Source organism: Capsicum annuum, chromosome 4 (genome assembly GCF_002878395.1).
Source record: "Capsicum annuum cultivar UCD-10X-F1 chromosome 4, UCD10Xv1.1, whole genome shotgun sequence".
NCBI classification, from domain to species: Eukaryota; Viridiplantae; Streptophyta; class Magnoliopsida; order Solanales; family Solanaceae; genus Capsicum; species Capsicum annuum.
Window position 1 is genome coordinate 228308866 of NC_061114.1, and position 27452 is coordinate 228336317.

The 27452-nt window shown below is 36.9% G+C and overlaps 3 protein-coding genes across 6 annotated transcripts; all 3 read right to left on the minus strand.

Annotated features, from left to right (window-relative positions):
- Positions 1 to 9734, minus strand: LOC107866922 (protein RCC2). Its single transcript, XM_016712970.2, has 16 exons — positions 9279 to 9734; positions 7769 to 7830; positions 7611 to 7678; positions 6145 to 6266; positions 5396 to 5501; positions 5237 to 5288; positions 4339 to 4456; positions 4224 to 4254; positions 4111 to 4134; positions 3850 to 3974; positions 2904 to 2985; positions 2331 to 2453; positions 2184 to 2237; positions 2030 to 2099; positions 1785 to 1818; positions 1 to 607 (listed from the first exon to the last, which is right to left on the minus strand). Exons 1-16 carry the CDS (start codon positions 9442 to 9444, stop codon positions 258 to 260), a joined length of 1587 nt encoding a protein of 528 aa, XP_016568456.1. The 5' UTR covers positions 9445 to 9734; the 3' UTR covers positions 1 to 257.
- On the minus strand, positions 9711 to 22253 carry LOC107866926 (adenylosuccinate lyase-like). The gene is made up of 12 exons (XM_047411341.1): positions 21765 to 22253; positions 20048 to 20209; positions 19695 to 19910; positions 19139 to 19285; positions 18724 to 18945; positions 17366 to 17460; positions 16979 to 17141; positions 15476 to 15593; positions 15250 to 15392; positions 12861 to 12962; positions 12276 to 12344; positions 9711 to 11585 (listed from the first exon to the last, which is right to left on the minus strand). The coding sequence occupies exons 1-8, from the start codon at positions 21948 to 21950 to the stop codon at positions 15540 to 15542; spliced, it is 1245 nt and encodes a 414-aa protein (XP_047267297.1). The 5' UTR covers positions 21951 to 22253; the 3' UTR covers positions 9711 to 11585; positions 12276 to 12344; positions 12861 to 12962; positions 15250 to 15392; positions 15476 to 15539.
- Positions 22254 to 22740: 487 nt separating this feature from the next.
- On the minus strand, positions 22741 to 27064 carry LOC107866925 (bZIP transcription factor 29). Of its 4 annotated transcripts, none has more exons than XM_016712971.2 (5): positions 26838 to 27064; positions 25405 to 26712; positions 25125 to 25257; positions 24955 to 25039; positions 22741 to 23199 (listed from the first exon to the last, which is right to left on the minus strand). In XM_016712971.2, exons 2-5 carry the CDS (start codon positions 26352 to 26354, stop codon positions 22991 to 22993), a joined length of 1377 nt encoding a protein of 458 aa, XP_016568457.1. In that variant the 5' UTR covers positions 26355 to 26712; positions 26838 to 27064; the 3' UTR covers positions 22741 to 22990. The 4 variants fall into 4 exon arrangements, with proteins under 4 accessions (XP_016568457.1, XP_016568458.1, XP_016568459.1 ...); XM_016712972.2 differs by having other exon boundaries at positions 25405 to 26585; positions 26838 to 27024; XM_016712973.2 differs by having other exon boundaries at positions 25405 to 26436; positions 26838 to 27011.
- Between the last annotated feature and the right edge of the window lie 388 nt (positions 27065 to 27452).

Consider the following 27452-nt stretch of genomic DNA (forward strand, 5'->3'; position numbering starts at 1 on the left):
CACGGGAAGAATTAAGTTTTCTCTTTCATTTTCCCTAATGTTCCTCCCCTCACCAAAAACGAGCTTGACCAGATGCAAACTCGGACAAAAGCCTGTCTTTCAGTCGATGCTCTATGTCAATACACGTTACAAGTTTAACGCAAATGCTTTACACTTGCTAAATGGAATTAATGATGAAAACAAATTACTTGTTAAGGTGCAACTAATTGGCCAGCCAACGGAGGAGAAAGATACATAACGTCTTGACCAGGAAAGTGTTACTCTTGCGTCTTCCTCGGCCTTCCCCTTTTACCAGTCGATACTTTCCCTTCAGGCTGGGAGCTTTGGTTTGCTGATGGAGGTCGACCCCTCCCACGGCCAGCACCCTTTTTAGCTGCTGCAGCTTTGCCAGCAGCCTTTCCTCGACCCCTGCCGGAAGACTTAGCCCGCCCATTAGATTGTTCCTCATAGTCATCACTCTCATCATCATCACTAATTTCCTCCTCATCTTCAGAGTCCGATGCATCTTTTGACTTCTTCCTTTTATTTGACTTTGCAGCCGCCTTAGCAGCTGCCCTTTTGGGAGCCTTTTGAGAAACTGGAGATTCACTCACAGGTTCTGCCCCCACTGCAGCAAAGAACAATTTGTAACTATAGTAAGAAAGATAAATGATTGTAAAATAAATGCAACAGCATGCCAACTATCTCCTTAGTTCAACAACAGAAATCTAGCCTTTCACCTGGTATGCCTGTCTAATTAACAAATGACCAAAACAACATCCTAAACCTGCTAACTAATTAAACACAAGGATTTCAACGAAACAAACTGGGTAAAACTTGATGCAGTTTGTTTTTTATTTTGACTAAATTGTAGCTCTCTCTATACATGAATTTATCACATCAAAATTAACAAATCCTCAACCAAAAATTAACAAATGACCAAAAATATAGTCCGTCATATTCAGGTCACAACTATTATTCCAAATTTAAGATCTGTCTTTCCAGAGAAATTAAGGATGTTCTAACACCAAGGCAATTTGCAAATTTCACACTTACCCTGTACCGAAATACAAGTCTCTGACTAGAATAGAATATTGATTTTGATAAATTATAAATCTTTTTTAAATAATCAAATACATGATCAAGTCTAGCTCATTGTTTTCAATCATCATTTTAGATGAAATTCAAGAATATTGTTGCACCTCCGATTTATCATATTGACAAGTCTACACAGGCAATACACCTCGATGTCTACGTAAGACATGGCAAAAGTAACTCAAGTGATCTTCTCTATGTTTATCCTCTATATGTGCTACTTTCCCTCTATGTCCAACTTTATCAATTTCTACGACATTCATCTTGTGGACATGTTGGGCTTTAAAGACATTATATTCATCCAATACAACATTACTACGGTTCTATAAAACACGTCTTTAGCTTGTTAGATGTCTTCCTATCACATAGCAGTTCCAACACTCCTTTATTTTAGTTATCCTAATCTAGTTTCACTTCACTTTAATCAAATCATGATATTTCTCCTATATTTTAGCCATGATCTTGTTCTATGCGTTAAATCTTTATATATCAAGCTATTCTAAGAATTGTTTGAATATAGATATGACAGCTGCAGCCCCATCTAATATCACTTCACCTCCCTTCTTTTTAGGGGGTTGGGGTTAAACTTGTGCGCATATATTTCATCATCTCCTTTCCTGAAAAAGCCTAATTACATAGAGGCTTAGTGTCTTGGTGAAATCCTACAATTAGCTAAAACTTATGAAGATGGATGAAGCTTAGAGCTATACCTTCCTCAGGAGCCTTGCCATCATACACATCAAGCTGTCAAGTAAAGTGGCAGAAATTAGATTACTAACATGAGCAAATAAATATTAACAGAAAATCAAACCAGATGTGCGATTGCCCGGATCCCACACCCATGTCTTGTCAACACGGGTGTGGCAGTGAAAGTGAAGAGTCTAAGCAATTTAGGTTGTACCTATCCCCTCACCCCCCACCCCCACAAGCACACACATTGTAATCATAACATTACCTGCTCAAGTCGATCCTCAACATTTGTCCTATCAATAATAACCATGGAGTGGGCAAATCCGCAAGCAACACTATACAAAAAGGAAGACGCTAGGACTCAGACTCAGTAAGTTCCACCTTCCAAAACTTAATATTTTAAACAGAAATACACTAACCTGATAACATGCATGCCATCTAAAATGTCTACCTTCTTAGGAACTGCAGAAGATCTGCAGAAAAATAGACAATAGACAATAAATGAGCAGAGCGCACACAGGTCACCAAAAAGGAAAAAGGAAACATTAGATATGAATCAAACCTACTTTTGTCCATTTGGTCCATAACCCAGCTCCCCAGACTGTGCATGGCCCCAACTTATGCAAGAAGAATCAGCACCGACAAAGTGGTGCATGTTGCCAGAATCCATACATCGTAGGTTCCACCCACTTGAAAAACAGAATGTATACAAAATCAGTCCAATAGACTTGATGACAAAAGAACACATTTTCTGCTTTTGAAAAGAGTATCTTTCTTAATAATCCAAGCCAATGATTGTGGGGGAAGAAACAACAAATACACTATTACCACATGGTTGCTTTTAAATAGCATCCTACATGAACAGTGAATGTCACAACTTGAATACAAGACTATAGATTCTATGCTAGGACTTTGCAGTGGAATCACTCCATAAACCCTAATCACAAGACTCAAGGAAGAGAAAATTAAACTCCATCTTCATTGATGTTATTGCAGATGGCTGTAATCAGAAAACTTGGATAAATAATAATTCACCCAAATATGTGGAACCTATCACACATGCAACTCATGTAATATCTAACACTAACACGATGAGCAAAATAAGTAATTTGAGATGCAAATGTCGTAAAGAACAGAACCTCAAATCCAGAAGAGGTTTAGGATACATCGAATCATCTCCGGTGCTCTTTATTTTGCCCCACATGTAAAGCTGTCCTCCTCCTGCACAGCAATACGTTATTACAAGTGTTAAGTCATAGATGTTTATTTAATCAGATAAGTCATAGGTGTTTATTGTTAATCATGACCCACCATATTGCAAAAAGTTAAACGTGAAAAATACTCAAACTAGGATAAATTTTTTGAATGCAGGACAGATACAGTGGATATACGCCCCAACTAATTCAGGATTAACACATAATTGATTGGTTGAGTTTTCAAAATTTAGACAATAATTGAACATATTAAGCATTAACGTGGATTTGATTAGCCTACATCTATTTTCACATGTAATCCATACTTTGAAAAAACGGGCAGCCCAGTGCACTAAAGCTACCGCTATGCATCGAGTCCGGGAAAGGGCCGGACCACAATGGTCTATTGTACGCAGCCTTACCTTGCATTTCTACCAGAGGCTGTTACCACAGCTTGAAACCATGATCTCCTGGCCACAAGGCAGAAACTTTACCAGTTACTACAAAGCTCCCCTTCATGTAATCCATACTTCAAACCCATAAATAATTGTACACTAATTTTACACACTTTTTACATGAAAGTGTCTGCTATCTAGATGTTCACACTTACTCTCAAAGCAACAACTAAACAAGCAAGCACAATATATAATCATAGTTGATCAAAACATTCATTTGATAAAGGAACTTCATTTATGTGAATACACATCTGCAACTTATATTGTAAGCTGTTTGGACAACTTGCAGAAAGAACTTTTTGGGGTAAAAAATTGTGTAAAAAGAGTGTAGCTAGTAAAGATATCAAATACGATGTCCTCGTGAGAATATACAGTAACTTATAAGAGCACTGGATAAGAGTTCAAATAAAATGGAGAGAGGACAAGACAAATCGTACCAGCAGTACATGCTGAATTGACAGAACCTGCTGAAACAACTGCATATGGAGGCAAGACATTCTGCCGTGTAAAAACCTCAACTCGTCGAGGAGCAAACTCATCCTTCTGTTCTCTATGCCCAAGCCTGTAATCCACAAAAATCAACATGTTTATGTAATATTCTAATAAAACCCAAAAGGAGAACAGAGAAGCCAAGGTGGTGCAACGGACGTCCATTAACATAGATTTGAATATGCAAATACGAGAGAGAATGTACGAACCTCCCATAACCGCCAAATCCCCACCTAGTATTTGTTTGTCAAGCAAAGAAGAGAAAAATCAGCTTCTGTACATATGGACAAAGTCAAAACAAATCAGGTAAGGTGGAACTTACGTGTAAACATATCCATTCTTATCCACTGCAACTGAAAAACAGAAAAAAAGAAGTGTTAATGCACTAAACAAATCTGAAAGAGGACAATATTTATTAAAATGAAGTTGAGATGAACCTGTGTGATTTGTTCCACAAGCTACTTTGACTATAGTCTCTCCAGAAAAGGAAGCTATAGGTCTAGGTCGGGGTTGAGCTTCATAAGCAAGCCTTACAGAGCTATCTTTGGTATTATACTGCATGTTACAGGGCATTCTTAAATCAAACAAAGAAAGCAACAAGTCCCAGTTCAAATATAAAGATGATACTATGTGAAAGCCTTTATCACAATAAGTTCCAAATTTAAACATCAAGGGTCTTGTCATGAAAGGGGAAAAGATTTGATATGGTCTTCCAATTTGGTGCATTTAATTTAGGTTTCCACACTTAATTTGAAGAAATATTAGACCCAAGATCATCAGGAAGCGTAATAGCAATACGCAGAGTAAACGACTCCAATACGAAGGATAACAACACTGACTTTTTTGGAAATAGAAAAACACTGATTATTTCGTGGAAAATGTGCTATCCACAAAACTTATCAACTACATGTAGCAGACTGGTGAGAAACATGCCAGCATTTAGAAGGTAGACCTAATGTGGTTAAAAATTCCACTCTGTTAGCAAAAAAAAAAAACGAAAAAACAAGCTCATTACATTGCAATGGGCAAAAAGGCATTGAACAGAATACAAGATAGATTGGAGAAGATAACAACTACACTCATCCAATTGCCTGCTAATTGCGATTTCAATTTATGCAGAAGTAGTACCACCGAAAAACTGCATCATCATCAATTAAATTGAACAGATGATCTTGCCATGAAATATCGTTGCCCATTAGGAAACATTGCAAGTTGAGATTGTTATACAACTGGTGAAGTCTCGAACTTCCGACATATAACATGAAACTATTGGAAATATTTGTCCATGTCACAGAAGATAATAAAAATTAACTGAAACTTTTTCTTTAAGTGTACCTCGTTGTCAGTAGCATGACCAAGCTGACCATACTGAGGCAGACCAGCAGTTCTAGAAGCCACAAATAACATGAAAATCAGAGTGCAAAAATGCCACTACCAAAATCTTTTATTTGTACACAGTATTATCAATGTAGTAGAGAACTTCATAAACCGTACAATATAGAAGCTCCTTCAACTGAGGTTAGCCACACAGTAAAGTCAGCCCCACAAGCAGTAGTGTGGACTTCAGAGACGGCACACCGGACTGGAGATAATTCAGTTTCTGTAACAATACAAAAGAACTGATGATCTCAATTTGTTTTATGAAAGAAAGAAAAAACAACTCAAGACAGAAGAAATCAGTGGAATCATATTGCTAGGAAATAAAGAAAATAAGTTGCTTAAGGCAAATTCTTGTTTCTGTCCTGCACAATCTTAATATTTTTTCTACAGATCCTACACTAGCTTAAGTAATCATAAATTTCTAGTTATTTCCTACACTAGATTAGTTTTGTTAAAGATTCGTTTAAAGTGTGCTTTAAACCTTGAAACCTGGTGAAAACCAGGCCGTGTGCTTTGCCTCGCATGGTTGACGCTTTGCGTAGGCGTCAAGATGCAGAAGTGTGTCACTGCCGGGAGGATCTAAGTATCCAATACATGTGCATCTAGGTTTTAGGTAACTTTCAATGAGTTTGAGGAATCCACAAGAAATATCCATACACTTGTTACTCACATTTCGACATGAGTTATATAGATAAAATAAGGATCCATGTGACCTAGGTCAGATCTGAAAGAGAAATGCATGATCAAAGAGGGAGATGAAATAATGTTCATGCAACTGAGACAACAACATTTTGAGTACTTTGGCGCAAGTGAGTAAGAAACAGAGAAGGGGAAGAGCAACCGAGAGTAACAAAAGGGCTTACCATTTTTTGCATGGCCTATACCGAGCTGCCCATGTTTATTCCAACCAAAAGCAAAGGACTGTCCATCATCCGTAACTACCACTGTGTGGCTCCTTCCAGCTGCAGCTTTAACAATTTTAAACCTGGAACAAAAAAGTTCTAAGTGATGCCAGAAACAAATACTTGATAGACATAACGGTTTCAGGTAACATGCTAACAGTACAGGGAATATAAGAATGATATTGGACGCATTTCTTATTGCTAAACACATATAAAACTCAATTTTGAGTTAAGAAAACCAAACATCACTGTCCATTAGAATAATCATCGTTATAGCATTCTTTTCTTTCAATCTCACTTTACATGTACCCTTGAAACATGCATTGCCCCATGGATTTGGTCAAGTGAGACAGGGATGTAATTTATGGTCTATGGGTTGAACCCACATCACTGGTTCGAACCATGTTTCAGACAAAAGCCTGGGTTTAAATGGAGAAGGCTATATGAGTGGGCCCATTGCCACCAAGTTTCAAACCATGCACCACTGCCGCTAGAATCTTTTGGTTATCAAAAAAACTCTCATTATGTGTACCTAAATAACAACAACAACAACAAGCTCAGTATATTCCCACATCGTGGGGTCTGGGGAGGGTAGAATGTACGCAGTCCATACCACTACCTCTAAAGAAGTAGAGAGGTTGTTTCCGATAGACCCCCGGCTCAAGACTATGTGTACCTAAATACATCAAATTATATATGAAGGGTTCCTCAGGACAAAAAATTTGGAAAAGAGCATTTCAAACTCATAAATTTCTAACAAAAAAATCCCTAGTTGTCTGTTTCCGTATCGGAAGTACAAGATGTAAGGAAAAGGAACTAGGATTTTAGCCATTGCATATCAACAAAATCATAACCTAATAAAGAAAAGGGATCAAGAAAATTGGTTCAATATTATCTTCTCTAGCTCTCCCTCATAGAACTTCAAATTTGAAATCTTCAAGTATTTGCTTAAATAACTATATCTACCCATCTCCTAGAAGATCCAACTCATCATGATCCAAATTTTCCAAATGAAAGTCAAGAGGCATAACTATGCATTTAATTATGCATAAGACATTGCAGCTTGATGGCATCTTATAAATACCAAATTCTGATTTCTTCGTGTCTATAGAGGCAGCTCTTTTTAAGGAAGGGCTATAGAGGCAGCTAATCTTTCAAAAGCGCATACAGAGCTCAATCAATGACAAAAGAATTCTCTTTTTTTTCTAAAGTAAATAATCATAAAAGGTAAAATTTTGTCTCCATATTTTTGAGAAAAAAGAGAATCAAATAATTACGAACAGAAAAAAGAGGATGAATTTAGGATTTTAAGTTGTGGGTGCAGCACAGCTATGCACCCTATACTCCTTTGTGGTGTAGCTTACAGATTTTGAAACTTTTGCTACGATATCGGCCTCTGATGGAGGATATAAACAAGATCAACTTACTTGGATAGTTCAGAAACAACAGTTGGTCTATCACGTGTAATTTTATCTCCATGACCAAGCTGACCTTTCTGCAAAGAAACAACACACTTCACATTCCAACAAGGAGAAAGCACTCAAAAAGGCACAAAAGAGGGGGGAAAAACACACGACACACTTGCCTCATTCCTTCCCCATGTATAGCAACGGCCTTCAGTATCTAGTGCTACACAATGACAAGAAGCTGCATTTCCACCAGAGAGTGAAAGAAAACGATCAAAATGGGGCTTCACAGAACACTTAAATAGTTCAATCATACAATTTCTCAACAAAAACGATAACTTTGTATTAATCCAAACTAATCGGGGTCGACTAAATGAATCCAGAACATACATTCCACGACATTTAAACCCGTTTGAGCTCTAAACAAACTAATTAGACGACTAAGCAGAATTTAAAAAAGAGCAAAAAAGATTACACCACAGCCAGTGCTACACAATGACAAGAAGCTGCATTTCCACCAAGAATGAAAGAGAACAATCAAAAAGGGACTTCACAGAACACTTCAATCACATAATTTAACAATAAAAATGATAAGTTTGTATCAATCCAAACTATCTCAGGTCAACTATATAAATCTTCAACATACATTCCCCAACATTTTAACCCTTTTAGGCTCTAAACAAACTACTCACTCCATTTCATATTACTTGGCCCCTATTGACAACCTGACACACGCTTAAGAAAACTTCAACTAGAGGTGTACTTTACTAATGCTTATTAATGCTTTAGAACTATGAATTTAACTACTGCTGCTAATGGGAAAAAAAGCACTCCCTCAATCCCATTTTATATGGCATCACTTCCCTTGAGATCCGTCTCAAGGAGAATGTCACCTTACTATAACTAGAAATAATTAAACTTTAAAATTCCACTTTTACCCTTAATAAAATAATTTACAAACACAAAAATATCTAACAATTGTTTTAGACCACAAGTCAAACAATCCCACATAAAATGAGCCAAAAGAGAGTAACAAAACTATCTTGAGTTGCTAAAGTATACTCTCTATATCCCGATTTATAGGTATAATACATAAGCCTGCCCTTTAACTTGGCATCAGAACACATCTATGACCTCCAACTTTTGATGTGCACAAGTAGGTACTTAAACTTGTATAAAGCTGAACAAATGGACAGACACGTCCTATGTGGCATAATACACGTAGGACGTTCATGTAGTACAAGAATTGGCCACGCAGGACACCACATATGACATATGTATCTAATTGTTCAACTTTACACAAGTTTAAGTGTGATTGCATACACCCAAAGTTGAGGTCATAGATGTGATTTGAGTCCACGTCAAACGGCATATTTATGTATTGTGCCTATTTATATGACTCACTTTATTTTTCAGTCAATTCCAAAAAGAATAATGATACATTTCTACATTTAGTAACAATTTAACTATAAAATGTCTATTTTATCCTTAATGAACTAACCTATAGCCACACAAACATCACATACTTATTTTAGACCACAAATTTCAAAAATCTTTCTTACTTTTTTTAAATTTCGTGTCAAATCAAACTAAATCATGTAAATTATGAGAAGGACTACAAGTAAAAACAATTTTTTTTTTAAAGTATAAGCACCAAGTAAAATGAAAGTGAGTGGGCAAAGAGTATACCGCAGCCAGCAGCAACAAAGCAAATGTCAACACCAAGTAGCGGACGAAGCCTCGTCGGCGAAACCAAATTTGCCTCCGGTAAACCTTTCCGACGACCAACGGAATCCCAGCTAGTACATCCACAAAACAGCAACTCTCCTCCCTTCACCGCCAATTCCGACGTCATCTCCGGAGAACTCAACGGTCGAAAAATTCAAAAAAGGTAAAACAGATCGGCGGGCCAAAGAGAGAAATGAGAGTTGTATAAACCCTACAAAGCAACACTGAGGAGAGTATTTAAAGGAAAAAAAGGAGATTTTGTTTTTGTGTATTCCGAGAATGTGAGAGCTTTTTATTTGATATTATTATTCATACTCCATTTATTATTAGTAGTATTATTGTTGGTTGTAATAAAAATTATAAATACTGGATTGGTGAAATGGATAATTATACTGCTTGCTTCTTTTTTTTTTTTTAACTTTATTTGCTTTTCGTTAATTCAATTTAATTTGTTTAGGAAAATTAGAAATTTGTGGGGTTTAAAGGGTTCCCGCGGCTTTTGTACTTTGGGAGAATTTTGAGGTATTTTAAATAAAGGGAATTGGAGGGTATATGCCTTTATTTTGTACTCTTTGGTCATTATCCACATTCTTTTTCTTTTTCTTTTTTTTTTTGGAATTATCTCTTTCACCTTTTTTAGAATTTTTTTTTTATTTTCACGTGACATATTTTATCACAAGATATATTGTGGTATATTTAATATATTTTTAACTTAACACTGTGAAATTCAAAAGTTATTTTAATTTCTTAAATTTGATGTCAAATTGAAATAGATCAACCAAATTGAAACGAAGAGAGTATCACTTACTACTTACAATGACCATTCCATGGGACATTATAGCTTCCATGTTGATCGTTATGAAATAGTTTATATTTTTGAATTGGTAAAAAATATCCGAGACCAGTAAGATACGTTAATTATAGTTTAGATTTTAAGGGGTTATTTGGCACATGAATAAGGTGAAATATATTAATCTTGGGATAAAATTATTAACGATCTCATCAAACTTGAGATTACTAGTCCAGGAATTATAGTTTTAAATTATAATCCCAAAATAATTCAGTCCCGTCAACAAAAATGATCCTAGTAGCATTAAACGACATCAAAATTTCATCGTACAGACAATGTTGCTTTTGGTACATTTCCTTGTCTCCACCTTTTCCTCGTTCACCTTGCTTTCCTTGGTCCAATGGAAACACAATCATATATGCACATTAAAATCTATTGCAAAAGTTGCAACTTTAATTAGAAGCGGAGTCTTGAAATAACGATAACAAAATTTATGTGTAGTGTATAAGTCGTGGATTTGAGTTGCATCAATGTGTAGGTGGCTCCAATGCGAGATACTTTGTGCAACGATATGCCTTTTTGCAACTTTAAATGAAAGGACAAGAAAAGAAGAATAGACAGTGGGAAACAAGGCAGAAATACAATGGGTGACATTGTTTGATTACTATGATCTTTTTGTCTGGTTGTGCTAATCCCATTGAACCAATGGCATGGAGTACTTTTTATGATCTTATACTTTAAAAAGGGCAGTCCGATGCACTAAAGCTACCGCTATGCGCGGTGTCCAGGGAAGGGCCCCACCACAAGGATGTATCATACGCAGCCTTACCTTACATTTTTGCCAGAGGCTGTTTCCAAGGCTTGAACCCTTGACCTCCTGATCTCGTAGCAGCAACTTTACCAGCTACTCCAAGGAATACATTTCCAATGAACAAAATATATTTTAGCCAGACATAAAGAAACCTTATCTGAAATCTTTGTTTGTCAACATTGATGTAGAGATTATCTATCCCTCCTCGACGCTTTGTGTTCGCCTACTAGGTGGATGGAGGCGTTGCTGAAGCCGCGGATGCTTTGCCAACAGATAATTGTTGCATTTGACTAGGCCGCTGACGCTGCATCAGGAACATATTATGCTTCACTGGCAATCTGGTGTGCATGCCATTAGGCAACTGTCCTCCCTCGTTGAATTCGTTGACTCTAGTCCGTGTGCTGCAGAGAGCTGCAAAGGTTCTTGGCTCTTGTTTCAAAAGATCTGAACTCCATTCGCCAGATTTATGGCCTCGTTTATGTTCTTAGCCAATTCTGCAGCTGCTCCAACGTAAGTATGAGGTGTCAAGTTAAGTTCATGTCTTTGCATCAGTTGGAATATCCAAATTTTGGATGAAATCTCTAATGCTTTCTTTGTTCACCGCTCTTCCTCGGGTCAACTCCTTCAGCTTCTCATAAGGCTCTGGCACACCGTACCTTCGCATCACCTAAATACCAAACAAGAAGAGAAATGATAAACTTCGTAATATTCATCAAGGAAAGTGGGTGCCAGAGATGAAAACTTTTACTAGTCCAGTTGGGCAGTAAATTTAGATCATTTCGTCGATAATGTAAAGGAAATTGTCTCGAAAGACCTACAATTCCTCAGAATCTATGCAATTCTAGCAAAAAAAAAAAAAAGAGTCAAAGATCTATAACAAGTTGGAAATATGCGTTAGTGACGTTAGTATGTTACGTTTACTTCCGGTCCTATGTATTCTACTAGACTTTTAGTCCTATCAGAGCTTTTTATGCCAACAGAAAATATAGAGAACTCCTAGTACCTCTTGTATTTATTTAGTGTAATATTAGCTAGAGGTGAGTTTAAATAGAACAACACTGTCGATGATTCATATAGCGGATGTCAACTTGCTTAGCTTGGAATTGAGATATTTTTGTATATCAATAGATAGGTTTAAAGAATTTTATTTGCAACTTTCTTGAAAGACCAGTAGTTTAGGTGCGCGTTTCTCTGAAAGGACCAGACCTTGAAACATATCCTAGTAAGCATTACTACAAACATATTTCACCAATCATAGAGGGAAACCGAAACTCAAGGTTGGAAAAAATAACAATTGCATGATTCTCAGGCTGAATAACACCAACAATAAAGTCCAGATAAAGCAAAAGTTGCATACCGTTTGTATTGGTTCAGCAAGAACCTCCCATGTTTTATCTAAATCTTCCGTCAGAGCAGCTTCATTCACCTAAATTATAAACCGACAAGCCAGAAAGTATGAAACATATTTCAAGAAATTTCTTTTGATACTTTAGCATGAGTATGTGAATAAAGGTTATTCAAACTTAACTTTCCCTGGAACTACTACAACAACTGCATTCAAAGGTATCGAGTAACTTTATCCACTAAGGCTTCGACAAATGGAAAAAGGTCACCTAGTGTTTTCGCTTCTACTGGATTTGAACCTGAGACCTTATGGTTTTTAACCCACTTCACTAACTACATTTTTTTACATTATTACATGAGACATCACAAAACAAAACCAACGCAGACCATGACAAAGTAACTCCAGAGTGATACTTTGAGAACCTAGTCAAACATATTGGGGTCTGGGGCGATATGGAATTTTCTATAGGTTCCGATTAATACATACACTAAAAAGTAACTGCTGAGTCTAGCATTGTTGAAACAGACAGACATCAGATATTTATGATCATACAGATGACAAGAAAAAAATGCCCGCGTTTCAACTTGTACTGATTACCTGAAGCTTCTGAATTCCCTGTAGAGCACTCATGTAAGCAAGAAGAGAATGTCCTAGTCCTACTCCCATGTTTCTCAGAACTGTTGAATCTGTCAAATCCCGCTGCAAATGACAAGGAAAAATTTACGAACAAAGATAAAAATGCAACTGAAGCCATCGGATAATAAGGGAAAGAACCCACAAATTGGCATGCTCTAAGTCTGCTTCTATCTACGTCTTATTGGGCTTCAAACTTTAAAAGGAAAAACGACAAAACATGGTTCATTATCTTTGATAGTAGGTTCTTAATAGTTCTTTAAGTATCAATGGAGCAGTTTTGGTCCTTTAAAGGACCTATCAGGACCTAATATAAGGGACCATCATGAGTGTAAACACCTAATTTCGTCCCTCCCCGATAACGTTTTTACCCATTTTTACCTTATCCTACCGTGTACCCTCACCCGAGTGATAATCCCTCCACAAAATGACAAAAATAACAATCCCCTAACTAATTTTATCTTATCCTAACAACCTACCCAATCAAAATAGAACACACACAGAATACGCACACACAACCATTAACACTCACTATTTCTCAATTGATCCTATATACAAAAACCTCACCGGAAAAGGAGAGGGTCACCGGGAAACACACATACACACAGAATACGCACTACACACGCAGATAACTTACGCGCGAATCACTCCACACAAAGAGAGCAACAGAGAGAGTAACAGAGAGAGAGAAACGGAGAGAGAGAGTGACGAAAAGGGAGGCAGAGACAAAACAGAGAGGAGGAAGGACGTCATTTTTGGAGTTTGTTTTCCTTTTCTTTTTCTTTGCTACTCCTCTTCTTCGTAGAGCTTCTCCCTACACGCACACAAAGGGGAAACGACGGGGAAGGAGGTTGGTGCGGTCGGATTTCGCTAACATCCATCGGAATCGTGGTTGAGTCTAGTTCTGCCTGAAATTGAGCAGGGCGCGGGTTTTGTTCTGCGTTTCTGAACTTGGGTCAATTGTATTTTGGACTGGATTTTGTTGATTGGTCTTCGATCCGGGGCTGCAATCGTTCACTTTGAGTCGAGTTGGAGTATTTCTTCAAGGTTCGTTGGTTTTCATACTGCTTTTTCTCGCGAATTCAGATACAGTTTGGTTTTACTTGGGTTATTGCGAGTGGTTCGGGTTACAATTTCCCAAATACCGGGTTGGAGTTCGGTTCATTATCGAGGTTTCCGGCGCGGATTCTCTTTTGTTTCAACAGGATAACGTTCATAAAAGTGAAATTTGAGGTCCATTTCTTTCTCTCGTTCTCTATCTTTATCTTGAATCTCGATTATTTTTTTTTTTGCATATGAATGTCTTTGTGTGCTTGCCATGTTTGAATCTTTATTGTGTGTATGGTTGATGTTGGTTTTGGATTTTGAAGAGAAAAATTGAATCGTTAATCGAAGAATGAATTTAGCGTGTGACTAATGATGAAATTGGGGGGCTTGGATTAAAAATCGAGAAAAGTGAATGTTGATTAATTTTGATGCATTGATGTTGTTGAGCCCGATAGTGCCATGTTTCAGGTTGAGAAGGGATAGGCAAGACGTAGGTCGGGTAGGCAAATCTAGAGATTGTGGATTGATCGAACGTTTGAGATGTGTGCTGAAATGGTTTTGTTTTATCATATTTGACTCAAATGTGCTATTTGGTCGGGGAATGCCCCGAGGTATTTGTGTTTATTCACCGGGGAATGCCCCGAAATATTTTGTATCCGGAGGACGTCCGTGATGAAGGCCCGAGGCGTCGGGTAAAGCATAGGAGTAGTTTAAGATTAGTTTAGAATAGAATAGGTTTAGTTTAGAATAGAATAGGACTGTATAATTGGACTGGACATTATATTTTGGATTATTTTGTTTTGTTTGCTTGAGTGATTGTTTTGCGTGCTTTGTGTGGTTTATGCATTTGTAATGTCAATTTAGCCGATACGCTCTGCCAAGCGACCGTGGTCAAACCGCGGGATCGAGAGGTGCGTAACACCTTCCCCTCGGTCAACAGAATTCCTTAGCCGGAATCTCTGTTCGCAAACCAGTATTAAAGAGTCAAAACCATTTTGAAAAAGGATATCCATGGGTGACTCGGCACACCCGATTTATGCCAAGTGGCGACTCTGAATTTTGATTGTTAAAAATAATCCTTTTTCGAAACAAATTTTCATCTTTTGTCACTTTAATAATTAAAACCCTTTCGACCCTTAAAACATAATCATTGGAGTACGAAAAAGGGGTGTGACAATGAGTACAAGGTATGTAAAAAACTACTAGTACCCCGATAGGAGTTCAATGTAACGATAGAATGAAGCTCAAATTATTTGGTAGAATATTCGGTAACAAGATAAGGATAACATGATAATATTCAATATACCTGCCAGCGCGAAATAGGTAGTTTAGTGCTCAAATGGGACAGATCTCCATTAGCTATTCCAAGATTGCCTTCACTATTTTCAAAATTAATTGGATTTACTTGTGAGGCATTGTTGAGGACCCAATTTCACCAGCTTTAGTTGTCTATGTAACATAAAAGAATTATGAACTCAATTATCTGGAAAAAGAAGATAATAGAAGATATATCTAAAATACAGGATAGTTACCTACTTAAAGTAACCCAGAGAAATGTATCCCCAAAGATCTCTATCAAAATCAACCAAAATGTTGTTAAACTGCATGATTGAGTGAAAAAAGTTTGGTCATATAGTCGTGAGTTTCGATCTGCATTAGAATGACAATTGTGTCAGAAGTTGAAGAACAGTTTCTAATTCGGTAATGCTAAATTAACTATGCACTTATTCATAATACTTATAAACTCTAATACAAATTCCTCCTTTCCATTTTATATCCACACTTTCTTTTCTGCTCTGTTTCGAAAAGATTGACACGTTTCTGTATTTGAAAATTCTTTGATTTTAACATTCACATGATGACGTACTCTTACATGAATGATATGACATGTTAAAGACCTCAAGATTTTAAGGGCTAATTTAACATGTTATACATATTTGGCCTATGCATTTTTTTGGATAACCGTGGCGTCTACGCCAGCTTGCACGCACCTCGACTAATTCCACGAAATACCTATCACCTCCAATCAACAACAAGTACTAGGTAACTCTGCCCACCAAGGCCAAAACAAATGAGAAGAGTCACATAGTTTTTTGTCTCTGCTAGGAATTGAACGCGAGACCTCATGGTGCTCAACTAACGTCATTGACCACTAGGCCACACCTTTGGGTGCTATTTGGCCTATGCATAAGGGGTCGTTTTTTAGAGTTGTGCAAGTATTATTGATGTAGGATTAGTTATCTTGAGCCGGGGGTCTATCGGAAACAACCTCTCTACTTCTTCGGAGGTAGCGGTATGGACTGCGTACATCTTACCCTCCCCAGACCCCACTTTGTGGGAATACACTGGGTTGTTGTTGTTGTTGTTGATTAGTTATGCATGTTGTAATAATTCATGTATTAGTTATTCCATCTTCTACTGTATAAAATAATAATACAAAGATTCCCCCATAACTTGTAGTTTTTATGCGGAATCGTGAACTAATAACCAAACACCATACTTGATGTGGAGAATTTTATAAGTAGCAACTAACATGCTAGCAAACATGGTACTAGTCATGCTAATTTGAATACACAAATAGTTACTTCCTAACCATAAAAAAACAGCCCATAAAAGGTCTTTATTTCTTAAACTACATACCTAGTTAACCACCACCGTATAGACTAACACGTTTAAGTACCTCACAAACGTTTACAAACCTCCCTAAAAGAAAAAGGGAAACCCGGTGCACTAAAGCTCCCGCTATGCACAAAGTCCGGGGAAGGGCCCCACAACAAGGGTGTATTGTACGCAACCTTACCTTGCCTTTCTGCCAGAGACTGTTTCCAAGGCTTTAACCTGTGACCTTCTAATCACATGGCAGCAACTTTACCAGTTACTCCAAGGTTCCCCTTCTCAAACCTCCCTCAAACTAATGCATAAATCTCCGCTACGAAATGAATTATGCTACATCCAACACAAACAATTAAAAAGAAGAAAGGCAAAGTATACCTAACATGGCGCTGATAAAAAATCAATCAGTCTACAAAACAAACCTGAGGAACATATGGATTGAATTTTAATCCAAGTGAAACGACAAACTCCTCTGCAACTTCTGGCCGGCTTATTTCAGGATATGCAGCTATATGTGCATTGTAGTTTCCTACAGCACCAGCAAATTTCCCAAGTATCTCTATTTGAGAAATCTCCCTTCTCTCCCTATTTAATCGATAAGCAAATATTGTCATTTCCTTTCCAAGGGTTGTTGATGAAGCTGGCTATAAGATGTAATGCTTTTTAGAAAAATTGTTGTTCAAAAATTATTTAGAAGCAAACTAGATTATGTAGCCACTCAGGATATATATGACCACATCTTTTCCGGAGTTTGTATCAAAATTTATTCAAAATACACCTAACTAAAGGACTATGGGAAAAAAATATACCTGCCCATGGGTGCGAGAAAGCTGGATTCAACCAAAATGTTGTTAAACTGGATGATTGAGTGAAAAAGTTTGGTCATATAGTCGTGAGTTTCGATCTGCATTACAATGACAATTGTGTCAGAAGTTGAAGAACAGTTTCTAATTCGGTAATGCTAAATTAACTATGCACTTATTCATAAGAATTATAAACTCTAATACAAACTTCTTCCTTTCCATTTTATATCCACACTTTCTTTCTGCTCTGTTCCGAAAAGATTGACACGTTTCTGTCTTTGAAAATTCTTTGATTTTAAAATTCACATTATTGTATTGATGACATACTCTTACATGAATGACATGACATGTTAAAGACCTCAAGATTTTAAGGGCTAATTTAACATGTTATACATATTTGGCCTAAGCATTTTTTTTTGGATAACCGTGGCATCTAGACCAACTTGCACACACCTTGAATAATTCTACGGGAAACATGCCACCTCCCATCAGCAACAATTACTAGGTAACTCTACCCACCAAAGCCAGAACAGATAAGAAGAGTCACCAAGTTTTTCTGTCTCTGTTGGGAATTGAACGCGAGACCTCATGGTGCTCAACTCACTTCATTGACCACTAGGCCACTCCCTTGGGTGCTATTTGGCCTATGCATTAAGGGGTCGCGTTTTAGAGTTGTGAAAGTATTATTGATGTAGGGATTAGTTATGCATGTTGTCATAATTCACAGTTATTCTATCTTCTATTGTACAAAATAATAATACATAGATTCCCTCATAACTTGTAATTTTTTGCGGAATCGTGAACTAACAACCCAACACCATACTTGATGTGGTGAATTTTATACGTAGCAACTAAAATGCTAGCAAACATGGTACTAGTCATGCTAATTTGAATACACAAATACTTACTTCCTAACAATCAAAAAACAGCCCATAAAAGGTCTTCATTTCTTAAACTACGTACATAGTTAAACAACGCCGTATAGACCAACACGTTTAAATACCTCACAAACGTCTACAAACCTCCCTCAAAAAAAACCGCAGCCCGGTGCACTAAAGGTCCTGCTGTGCACTGGGTCCAGGGGAGGGCCCCACCACAAGGGTGTATTGTACGCATCTTACCTTGCATTTCTGCCGGAGGCTGTTTCCAAGGCTTGAACCTGTGACCTTCTGGTCACATGGCAGCAACTTTACCGGTTACTCCAAGGCTTCCCCTTCTCAAACCTACCTCAAACTAATGCATGAATCTCCGCTACGAAATGAATTATGCTACATCCAACACAAACAATTAAAAAGAAGAAAGGCAAAGCATACTTAACATGGCGCTGATTCAAAAATCAGAAGGAATCAGTCTACAAAACAAACCTGAGGAACATATGGATTGAATTTTAATCCAAGTGACACGACAAACTCCTCTGCAATTTCTGGCCAGCTTATTTCAGGATATGCAGCTATATGTGCATTGTAGTTTCCTACAGCACCAGCAAATTTCCCAAGCATCTCTATTTGAGAAATCTCCCTTCTCGCCCTACTTAATCGAAAAGCAAAAATTGCCATTTCCTTTCCAAGGGTTGTTGGCGAAGCAGGCTACAAGATGTTAAAAGTTAAAACGATGAGAAGCTTTTGTAAAAAAATTGTTGGTCAAAAATTATTTAGACGCAAACTAGATTATGTAGCCACTCAGGATATATATGACCACATCTTTTCTGGAGTTTAAGCTTCTTGTGTCAAAATTTATTCAAAATACACCTAACTAAAGGACTGTGGGGAAAAAATATACCTGTCCATGGGTGCGAGAAAGCATAGGAACAGAAGAATGTGTTGTGTCCATGTCACACATTGCTCTAATCAATTCATCCATGACTGGCAAGATGACCGTATCCAAAGCTCCTTTGAACATCAATGCATGGGCAAGATTGTTGATGTCCTAACATGTACAAGCAAAGTGAAAAAACTCGAGCACCTACCATAGAAAGGGGGACAAATAGGGATGGCAAAATTAGCCCATGAACACATCAACCTGCCCAAGTTTGGGCTCATCAACGACCTGGCCATTTAATAGTTCAGCTTATCAAAATAATTGGGCTGATATGTACTCAAATTGACCCATGTGAAATCTTGTCAAAATAGTTTCGAGAAGATACTTTTTAATTTGATATGTAATATATAGCCATTGCGACCCGCCCATGTGACACCCTTTGGATAAACTATAGGAAGATGCATGTGCAAAATAAACCTTTCTGGGATTGACAACTTCCATATAAATCTTTTAGCTCTAGTAGCATACTCATATTGAAAAGATGCATGTGAAAAGTATGACAGGAATTTATTTATACCTTAACTATCTCCGGATGTGATTGACATCTTTGTTTCAAGAAGTATTCCACTGCGTTCACATCATGGTTCGTTACTCTCTCAATCTTCTTAACTTCCAAGGCATCATTCATACTAAATTCATCAATCAGGTCTTGCAAAAATGCCTGAGCTCTTTCAGAGAAGCTTGGAACTTCAATGACTTGAGGTATTTGAGACAGTTTTACCAACCATTTAATCTGATGAAAAGAGACATTACCAAAATTTTATTATTGCTAACCCCACGAGTAATATAATTCATTTTGAAGATTTTCTAATGAAAATTATTTCAAAAGTAGAATTTACTGCTAGAGAATCAAGGAAGAAACGTAATCACCTCAACCAAAATGCGGAAACGAATTAATCCATACTCACTCATAAACGGAGCAAGTTCTTTGACTTTACCCCAATAACAGCCATCCAATGGGTATAGAGCCGATAAACTTGAGAGTTCTAGATCTTGAGAATGATCAGAAGACATCCCTGTGACCTCTGTGACCTGGAAAATTAAAAAGATTTAAATTCAATAAATTACATAAGTGATAATTCCTCCAACATAAAGAAAAGAGTTATCACCCCGTGAGACAATAAGAAGATGAGCTGAGTACGGACGAACTCTACACTATATACGAAATTGATTGGTTATGCATATTTATGGAGTAAGCAAATGAATTTTCTAATCATTGCACTTACACCAGCAGATCAATTCCCACAGAACATATGCAGCGAATCAAATGTTGTCCACAAAAGTATCGCAACTATGCAATTCCCTCTTAGTCTAGCAACTTAGGAATACAAAGCAAGGGACTAAGACACTATATTGGCTCATCAGGTCAAAAAAATGTAGAGATTCCAAGAGGCATCCAACAACAACAAAGAAGTGAGAAAGGAGAAAGCGATAACCTTATTCCTACCAAAAGGGCAGAAAAAGGCCAAGTAAACAGCTAGGAAGCGCTTTTTCTTCACCAGAATAATAATTTTCCAATGCCCTAATATAGTGAACCTTCTGCCATTTCAACAGAAATTTTTTACCACAAAACACTTTTATCAAGATCAATGAATAAACCTATCCAAATATGAACTAGTTGAAACTGAAATCTAAAAAGTTTCAGCTTATAATAGTTCAGACTTCAGTTTCTTGTTATCCTAAAAGAAGGAAAACGAAAACCTAACCATTCATCATCAAAATTGCACCTTTACCGTAATACGCATATACCATGTAGCAAATTGACCACCTCTAAGTTCTGTTTCATGGAAAATTTATCTGCCATAACATATACAACAAATGATCGTGTCAGCCTTTTAAGCTTTGGGGCTACAAGGTAACCATATTACGTCAAATTTTTAGCTTGTCGATTTTGGCACTTCCAATCACATGACCAACTCAACTAGTATGCTAAGAAAATATTCATGAGTATCATGGTCATCACAAATTCAGATTGTCAATGATAGTAATTTACCTATCAACAAATGGTGTTAGAGCACATCATTAAATACAATAAAATAGTTAAAACCGATCATCCCAATACCGGATACATACACATTATTGATTCTCAAAGACACAGATTCAAGCACCAAAACAAACAAAAAGAGAACTCATATAAAAAAGAGATAAGCATCCAGTAACCCTCAATTATGGCCAAAGTTGCTACTACACACTCCAACTTCACGAGGTCCTATTACCCGAATTAAATTTTAGTGTTTTCATCGACCTTTTTAGCTGATGTGCCACTTTTATTACATAAAAATGGGTGACACCTTTTTAGCTGACATGTCACCTTTCACGTGGGCTCTATTTTTATATAATAAAAGTGTCACGTCAGCACAAATAGATGACAAAAATACACTAAAATTGAATTCAGCGATAACAGACCCTGTGAAGTTGAATGTGTTGTGGCAAATTTGACTAATGCTTTACTCTATAAAAAATGGGTCGATTTCTCAAATGGCTTTCTTTATTGAAAAAAATTAAATGCTATAATAACTATTAGTTGAGTGATCATTCAAGCAATCAAAGTTTATATAAATAAAAAAAACAAATGGAAAAATGTAACCTTTTCTTGAGTGTTCAACGAGCTGACTGACCCTTTAACTACTGCTCTGCAAGTACAAATTTTTATAGCTGGAAACGACAAATTCAATGGATTGAGCCATGAATTTGGAACATAACTGGATTTTTGGGTCATGGGGTTCGATAAAAACATTGTCTTGTTGACACTGAAACATGTTCCAACTTCCATCTTTTTTGTTTGGTTAAACCTTATACTCAAAGAACTGGATTGGTCGAACTAAAAAGAAGAAGTAGGGTTTTAGCTTTGGTTCAGCTGAAGAATTTTGAGGTTTTCGAAATAAGATTAATTAAATTATTTTGAAATTATAATATTAACTACTTGATTCGGCACCAAAATGCATCGAATATAACTTGTTTCCAACCAAACGACCCTAAGATAGGCCTTTGGACTTGAGTAGGATAAGGGCTAAGGAGGGGATATTCAGTATTAGTTGAGATTAAATTTAGACTTAATACATAATCAAGTTCTAAAACTTGCAAGAATATTTCACTTAATCACATAAATTAAGTTATATTTCAATCGAACACAGTATTTTAGTCACATAAACTAAGTGATATTTCAACCGAACACAGTATTTTAGTTAGACATTTTTAATTCTAATTTTTGAGAATCCTTTTCCATGCGTTCTCATTGACTTATTAAGCAATTAAATTGACCGCGTAAAATATTCCAATTTTCATTAGATAGACAAATGTTGTTTTTGGTGCATTACCTTCATTAGATAGACATAAATTTTTCCATAGAAGTTGCCAACTTTAATTCAAGGAGTTCTTATGGCCTACAGATTATTAATTCAGGTAGACAGACTACCAACTTAACATCTTCGAACAATATGACTCTTTTTGAACGCTGTGTGAACATGAGATGCTTTGTGCAATGAACTACCTTTCGATTACTATTAGTCTTTTTGTCTGGTTGTGAGAGTCCCATGTAATATCACCAGGTGAGAAGGCTGAAGTTTCCTTAGAACTAAAGAACAATATAGGAGAAAACATAGGCTCAAAGTTTTGACTCCAATTTATTGTTACAGTCATTTCCAATGAACAAACAATGATTCACTAAATATAGAATAATTTGTAGCCAGACACACATACAAAATCTATATGAATACTGATATCTGAAAGCTTAGTTTCTTCGCATCGTGCATATAGCATGTGAGACCAGTAATATGTAACAAACTTTTTGGCTTCGTGTAGAGATTATCTCCCCTAGGCGGATGCAGGTGTTGCTGAGGTCGCGGATGCTTTGCCAACAGATAATTGTTGCATTTGACTAGGCTGCTGACGCTGCATCTGGAACATATTATGCTTCGCGGGAGACTGCTGTGTCGTGCTACCAGGCGACCGTCCTTCCTCCCTAAGTTCCCCAGCTGCAAGCTTTAAACGCTGGACTTCCGCAGTTAATGACTCGTGCAGAGCTGCAGCGCAAAGCTAAAATTATAAATGTCCATCTTTACAGGTAGGTCAATCAGAAAGACATGCATAGAGTATCAGCTTAAGATGTGCTTTGGACCTTGTCCGTTGTTCATCCAAAGCAGGCATAACTAGAACAGTATAACTTGTTCTAATGTATAAACTTATCCTAACGTAATCAAACAAATACAGGTTAGCCTGCTCTTTGGAAAATATAATGTTTTTCAAATACCTTAATGACTTTAGAAAGGGCCTTTTGGCACAAAATATGCAACTTCCAGGAGAAACTTCCACAATAATAAACTACTAAACCAAATATGCGGGACGAATTGCAGCCTACTTATACCAAGATGTCCATGAGGACAGCGATGGTATGAGCAGAACCAGGAAACACAATAAAATGGTCAATGTTAGAGAGAAACTTAAGTACCAAAGACGAACACAAACAGGTCATGCTTCCTGAGTAGGTCTGCTCGTTACTGCTTAGAATATTCTTACTGAAACAGCTACATAAAATATTTTGGTTCTCTGTTTCGGGTTTTTTTGGTGGAAATCGAAATTTTGATATTGCTTACATTTTGAAAACTCCAACCAAACAAACAAAAGTAACCAAATAGTTATCGATTGTGCATCAATTTCACATAGCATTGAGTTGTTATTGTGAACTTGGGTCCCTAATTACTTTTCTGTTTTCTCAGAGGCTTTCCTCACGCATATATTATGTTTCCTCTTGGGCTTCCTTTATCGTATTCTTCGCCTATCTTCACAGATGAATTTCTACTATGACTCTCCCATCTTCCTTCCAACAGGCAATACTACTCCCCCCCCACACACACACACCACCACCCACCCCAAAGCCCCACTTTTCCCCTTTCAAAGGCTCTATATGTATGCACTGTAAACTAATTTATTCTTCTCGTTTGCATCTCACATAGAAATACTTCACAAAACCAATCTATTCAACTATGAATTCACGACCACCATTAAAATCTCCTTCCACCCAGTTTCTTCAAACAATAGCAACAAAATCAATATATAGAAGGCAAGAGTCATGAAGCTAAAATCAGGTCAAGTTCCAAGCTTTTCTTTCAATAGAACTTAAATTTGCAAACTCCTCTTTCTATAAAATTACTATCTAGCTGTATTCAGTAAACACCCAAATATTTCTAAACTTCCCCAAGTTTCATGAATTTAATTTTAAGAGTTAATAGTCACACTGAACATATTACCAAAATAAAATGTGTTTTTTTGATGAAGGATGTTATTAATCAGCATTCCATGGATGAAAGCAAAATACAAAGGAGCTGTTTCCTCCTCTTTCGATAAGAAGTTCCACACTGATAAATTTGTTTTGCAAAAATAAAATGATATTTATCAACATAGAACTTCTCACCTTGAAAGAATCCCACAAATGTATTAAATGAATAAGCTTTATTTAAGTTTAAGACAGATGGAAGCCACCAATGTCTAAAACAATAAAGATGAAATTGTAAGTTGATACTTTTACAATTTACTTGCTGGAGAAAACATATATTTTTCAACCTACATAACAATAAAGAAACCAATTAAAATTGGAAAGTTTTCCAAAAATTTTGTGAAAACTCCAAGTTATCCACATTTGACAGTGTTTTTCAAATACATACACACACTAAGTAGATTCTAATTTGTAAAAGATTGTACTATGGAACATTTTATTTCAGTAACTACCGATTTGCAACACCCTAGGGACTTCGAAACCATAAGATAAAGGACAGTAATACCATCTCTAAGTTGTGCCTGTTGTTCCATGGATTGAATGCGGAATTTCAGCTCACTGTTCAGACTTGAAATCTCAACCAAATCTTTCTGTAACAAGAATGAAAATCCAGTAAACAAACTGAAATTCATAAAAGAAACACTGACGGCAAACCACAATATTTTCTACAGGCACCTGCAGGATGGTAACTTGTGTGGATAAGGTAGTTGCTTCAGACTGTAGCTTTTGAACCTTGTGTTCTAATTCTGAGATGTAACGCAATTTACGCTCCTTGGATCGAGCAGCAGAAAGACGATTAGCCAGTATCCTGAGGAATGAAACTATCGGGTATGATTTGTATACATGGTGCTTTCTAATCTATTTATTTTTTCAATTTTCATGGATAACTCAACCTTGTGGTTCTTAATGGGATACAAATATAAACTAGAATACTTAAGAAGCTAGTTTTCCATACCTTTTGGCACGCTTAGGATCTGAAACTGCAATCTCAGCAAGTCTTTCATCTGCCATAATCTTCTTCATCTCAGCTTCACTAAATTCAGCATTTCCGAAGTCAAAATTGTGCTTGCTCGAACTTTCATTTCCTGAATTACTTGGTGAAAGCTGACCGGAACGCATCACCAGAGAATTTGGTAAGTTTGGTGACTCATCGCCATAGTGAAAATTTCCAATAGCACTATCCATGGAAAGACTCCTAAAGTGACGTGCGGCAGGAGCAATATTCGCATCAGCGCTCCTCTTGAAGCCTTCCCTTAAACCTGTCGGTTGGATGCTAACAGTGTTCCCTTTCAAAACACTCTCTGCTTCATTATTACTGCTGTCACAACCGCTTACCTTTGTCCCACTGACCATACTGTCCTTATCTCTATCCTCGGTGCCAGAAGAGTTCAATGCATCTATATTGTCTAAATTCATGTAGGAAAACAACAACTCATCTGTAATCTCTCCCTTTGGTTTCCTCTCGCCGATCTCCTCTCCATCAATCTTTCCATTTCTACCAGTGAATTTATCCCTCCCCAAGCTATCCCCAAGACTCACTGCTCTCCCAAAAACTTTCTGGACACCTATAGGCATCAACTGAGGTGAAGACTGAATCATAGCCGAAAATCCCAATGGAACATCACTATTAGATCGACGATGCCCCTTCCTCGGAGGAAGACCATCCCTTGTAAAGGAAGACACAACTCCTACACCTTTGGAATTCACATCTACTTCCTCCATAGATGTATCCTTCAAGCTAGACTGAACCAACGCCATCGACGACTCACTGGGAGGCGGCAAAGGACTCAATGGGGGCAAACAGCTATTCGAAAAAATCCCTGGTTGAGATAAAGACCTCACATGCGAACCTCCCACACCAAAATTATGGCTACTCATAGGTGGCTTAGAATTAGACTGAGCCATCAAGAATCAACAAGTACAACAACACCAAACCCCGTAAAAGCGCCAAAGATTCAAATTTTCACACCACCCCAGATGCTATTATCTTCAAAAATGATCAAAGACTTCAGCAATCCTCATCAGAATCAACAAATAACAACATCAAACCCCGTAAACCCGCTAAAGATTCAATTTTTACACCACCCCAGATGCTATTATCTTCAAAAATGATCAAAGAACTTCAGCAATTCTCATCTGAATCAACAAATCACAACACCCAAATCCGTAAAACCTCTAAAGATTCAATTTTTACACCTCCACAGATGCTATTATCTTCAAAAATGATCAAACCCTACAGACAAAATCCTTAAACCCCAAAACCCTGATTAAACCCAAACCAAATTCAACTAATCAAATTTCAGCACAGAAAAAAAAAACACCCAAACAAAAAATAAACCAAAAAAACAAGAGTTACAAGAACAGAATAAAGGAAGAAAAATGAAGTACCTGAATTTTAGTCAAAATATAAAGGAGCAACACACAGTGTAATGTGTAGAAACAAACGTGCTAACGTTGATGGGGTGGGGTTATAGGAGAGGGGGGAGGAAGGTGAATTTCCCGCTGAAAATGGCGGTGATTACGGTTGAAATTTGTAAGAGAAAAAAATAGTACTACTCCACTATACTATATATGAAAGACAAGTAGAGAAGTGAAAGGGACAAAAACTTTGTCTTTGTACAACAACAAAACAACATTGTACAATAAATCCTATCCAGTGTAATTCACAAGTGAGGTCGGAAGAAGGTATATAAATTTAATTTAATTTTTTTATATGGTCATTCAATTATAGAGAATGAGTTAGACTTGAAAAAGATATTATATGTAGATTTAATTTGACTCGCTACATGATCATTCAAATATTGAGAAAATCTTATTAAAATCACTTTCGAATTTCTTCCTTATATGCTCATCCAAGTACTAAATCGATCCTTCTAAAATTATTTTTAAATTTTTTTGTCTAAATGACCATTCAAATATTGAGAAGATCCCTCTAAAATTATTATTGTATTTTTTCCTGTAAAATCATTCACTATAACTTTGAATATTTCCTTTCTGATCTTA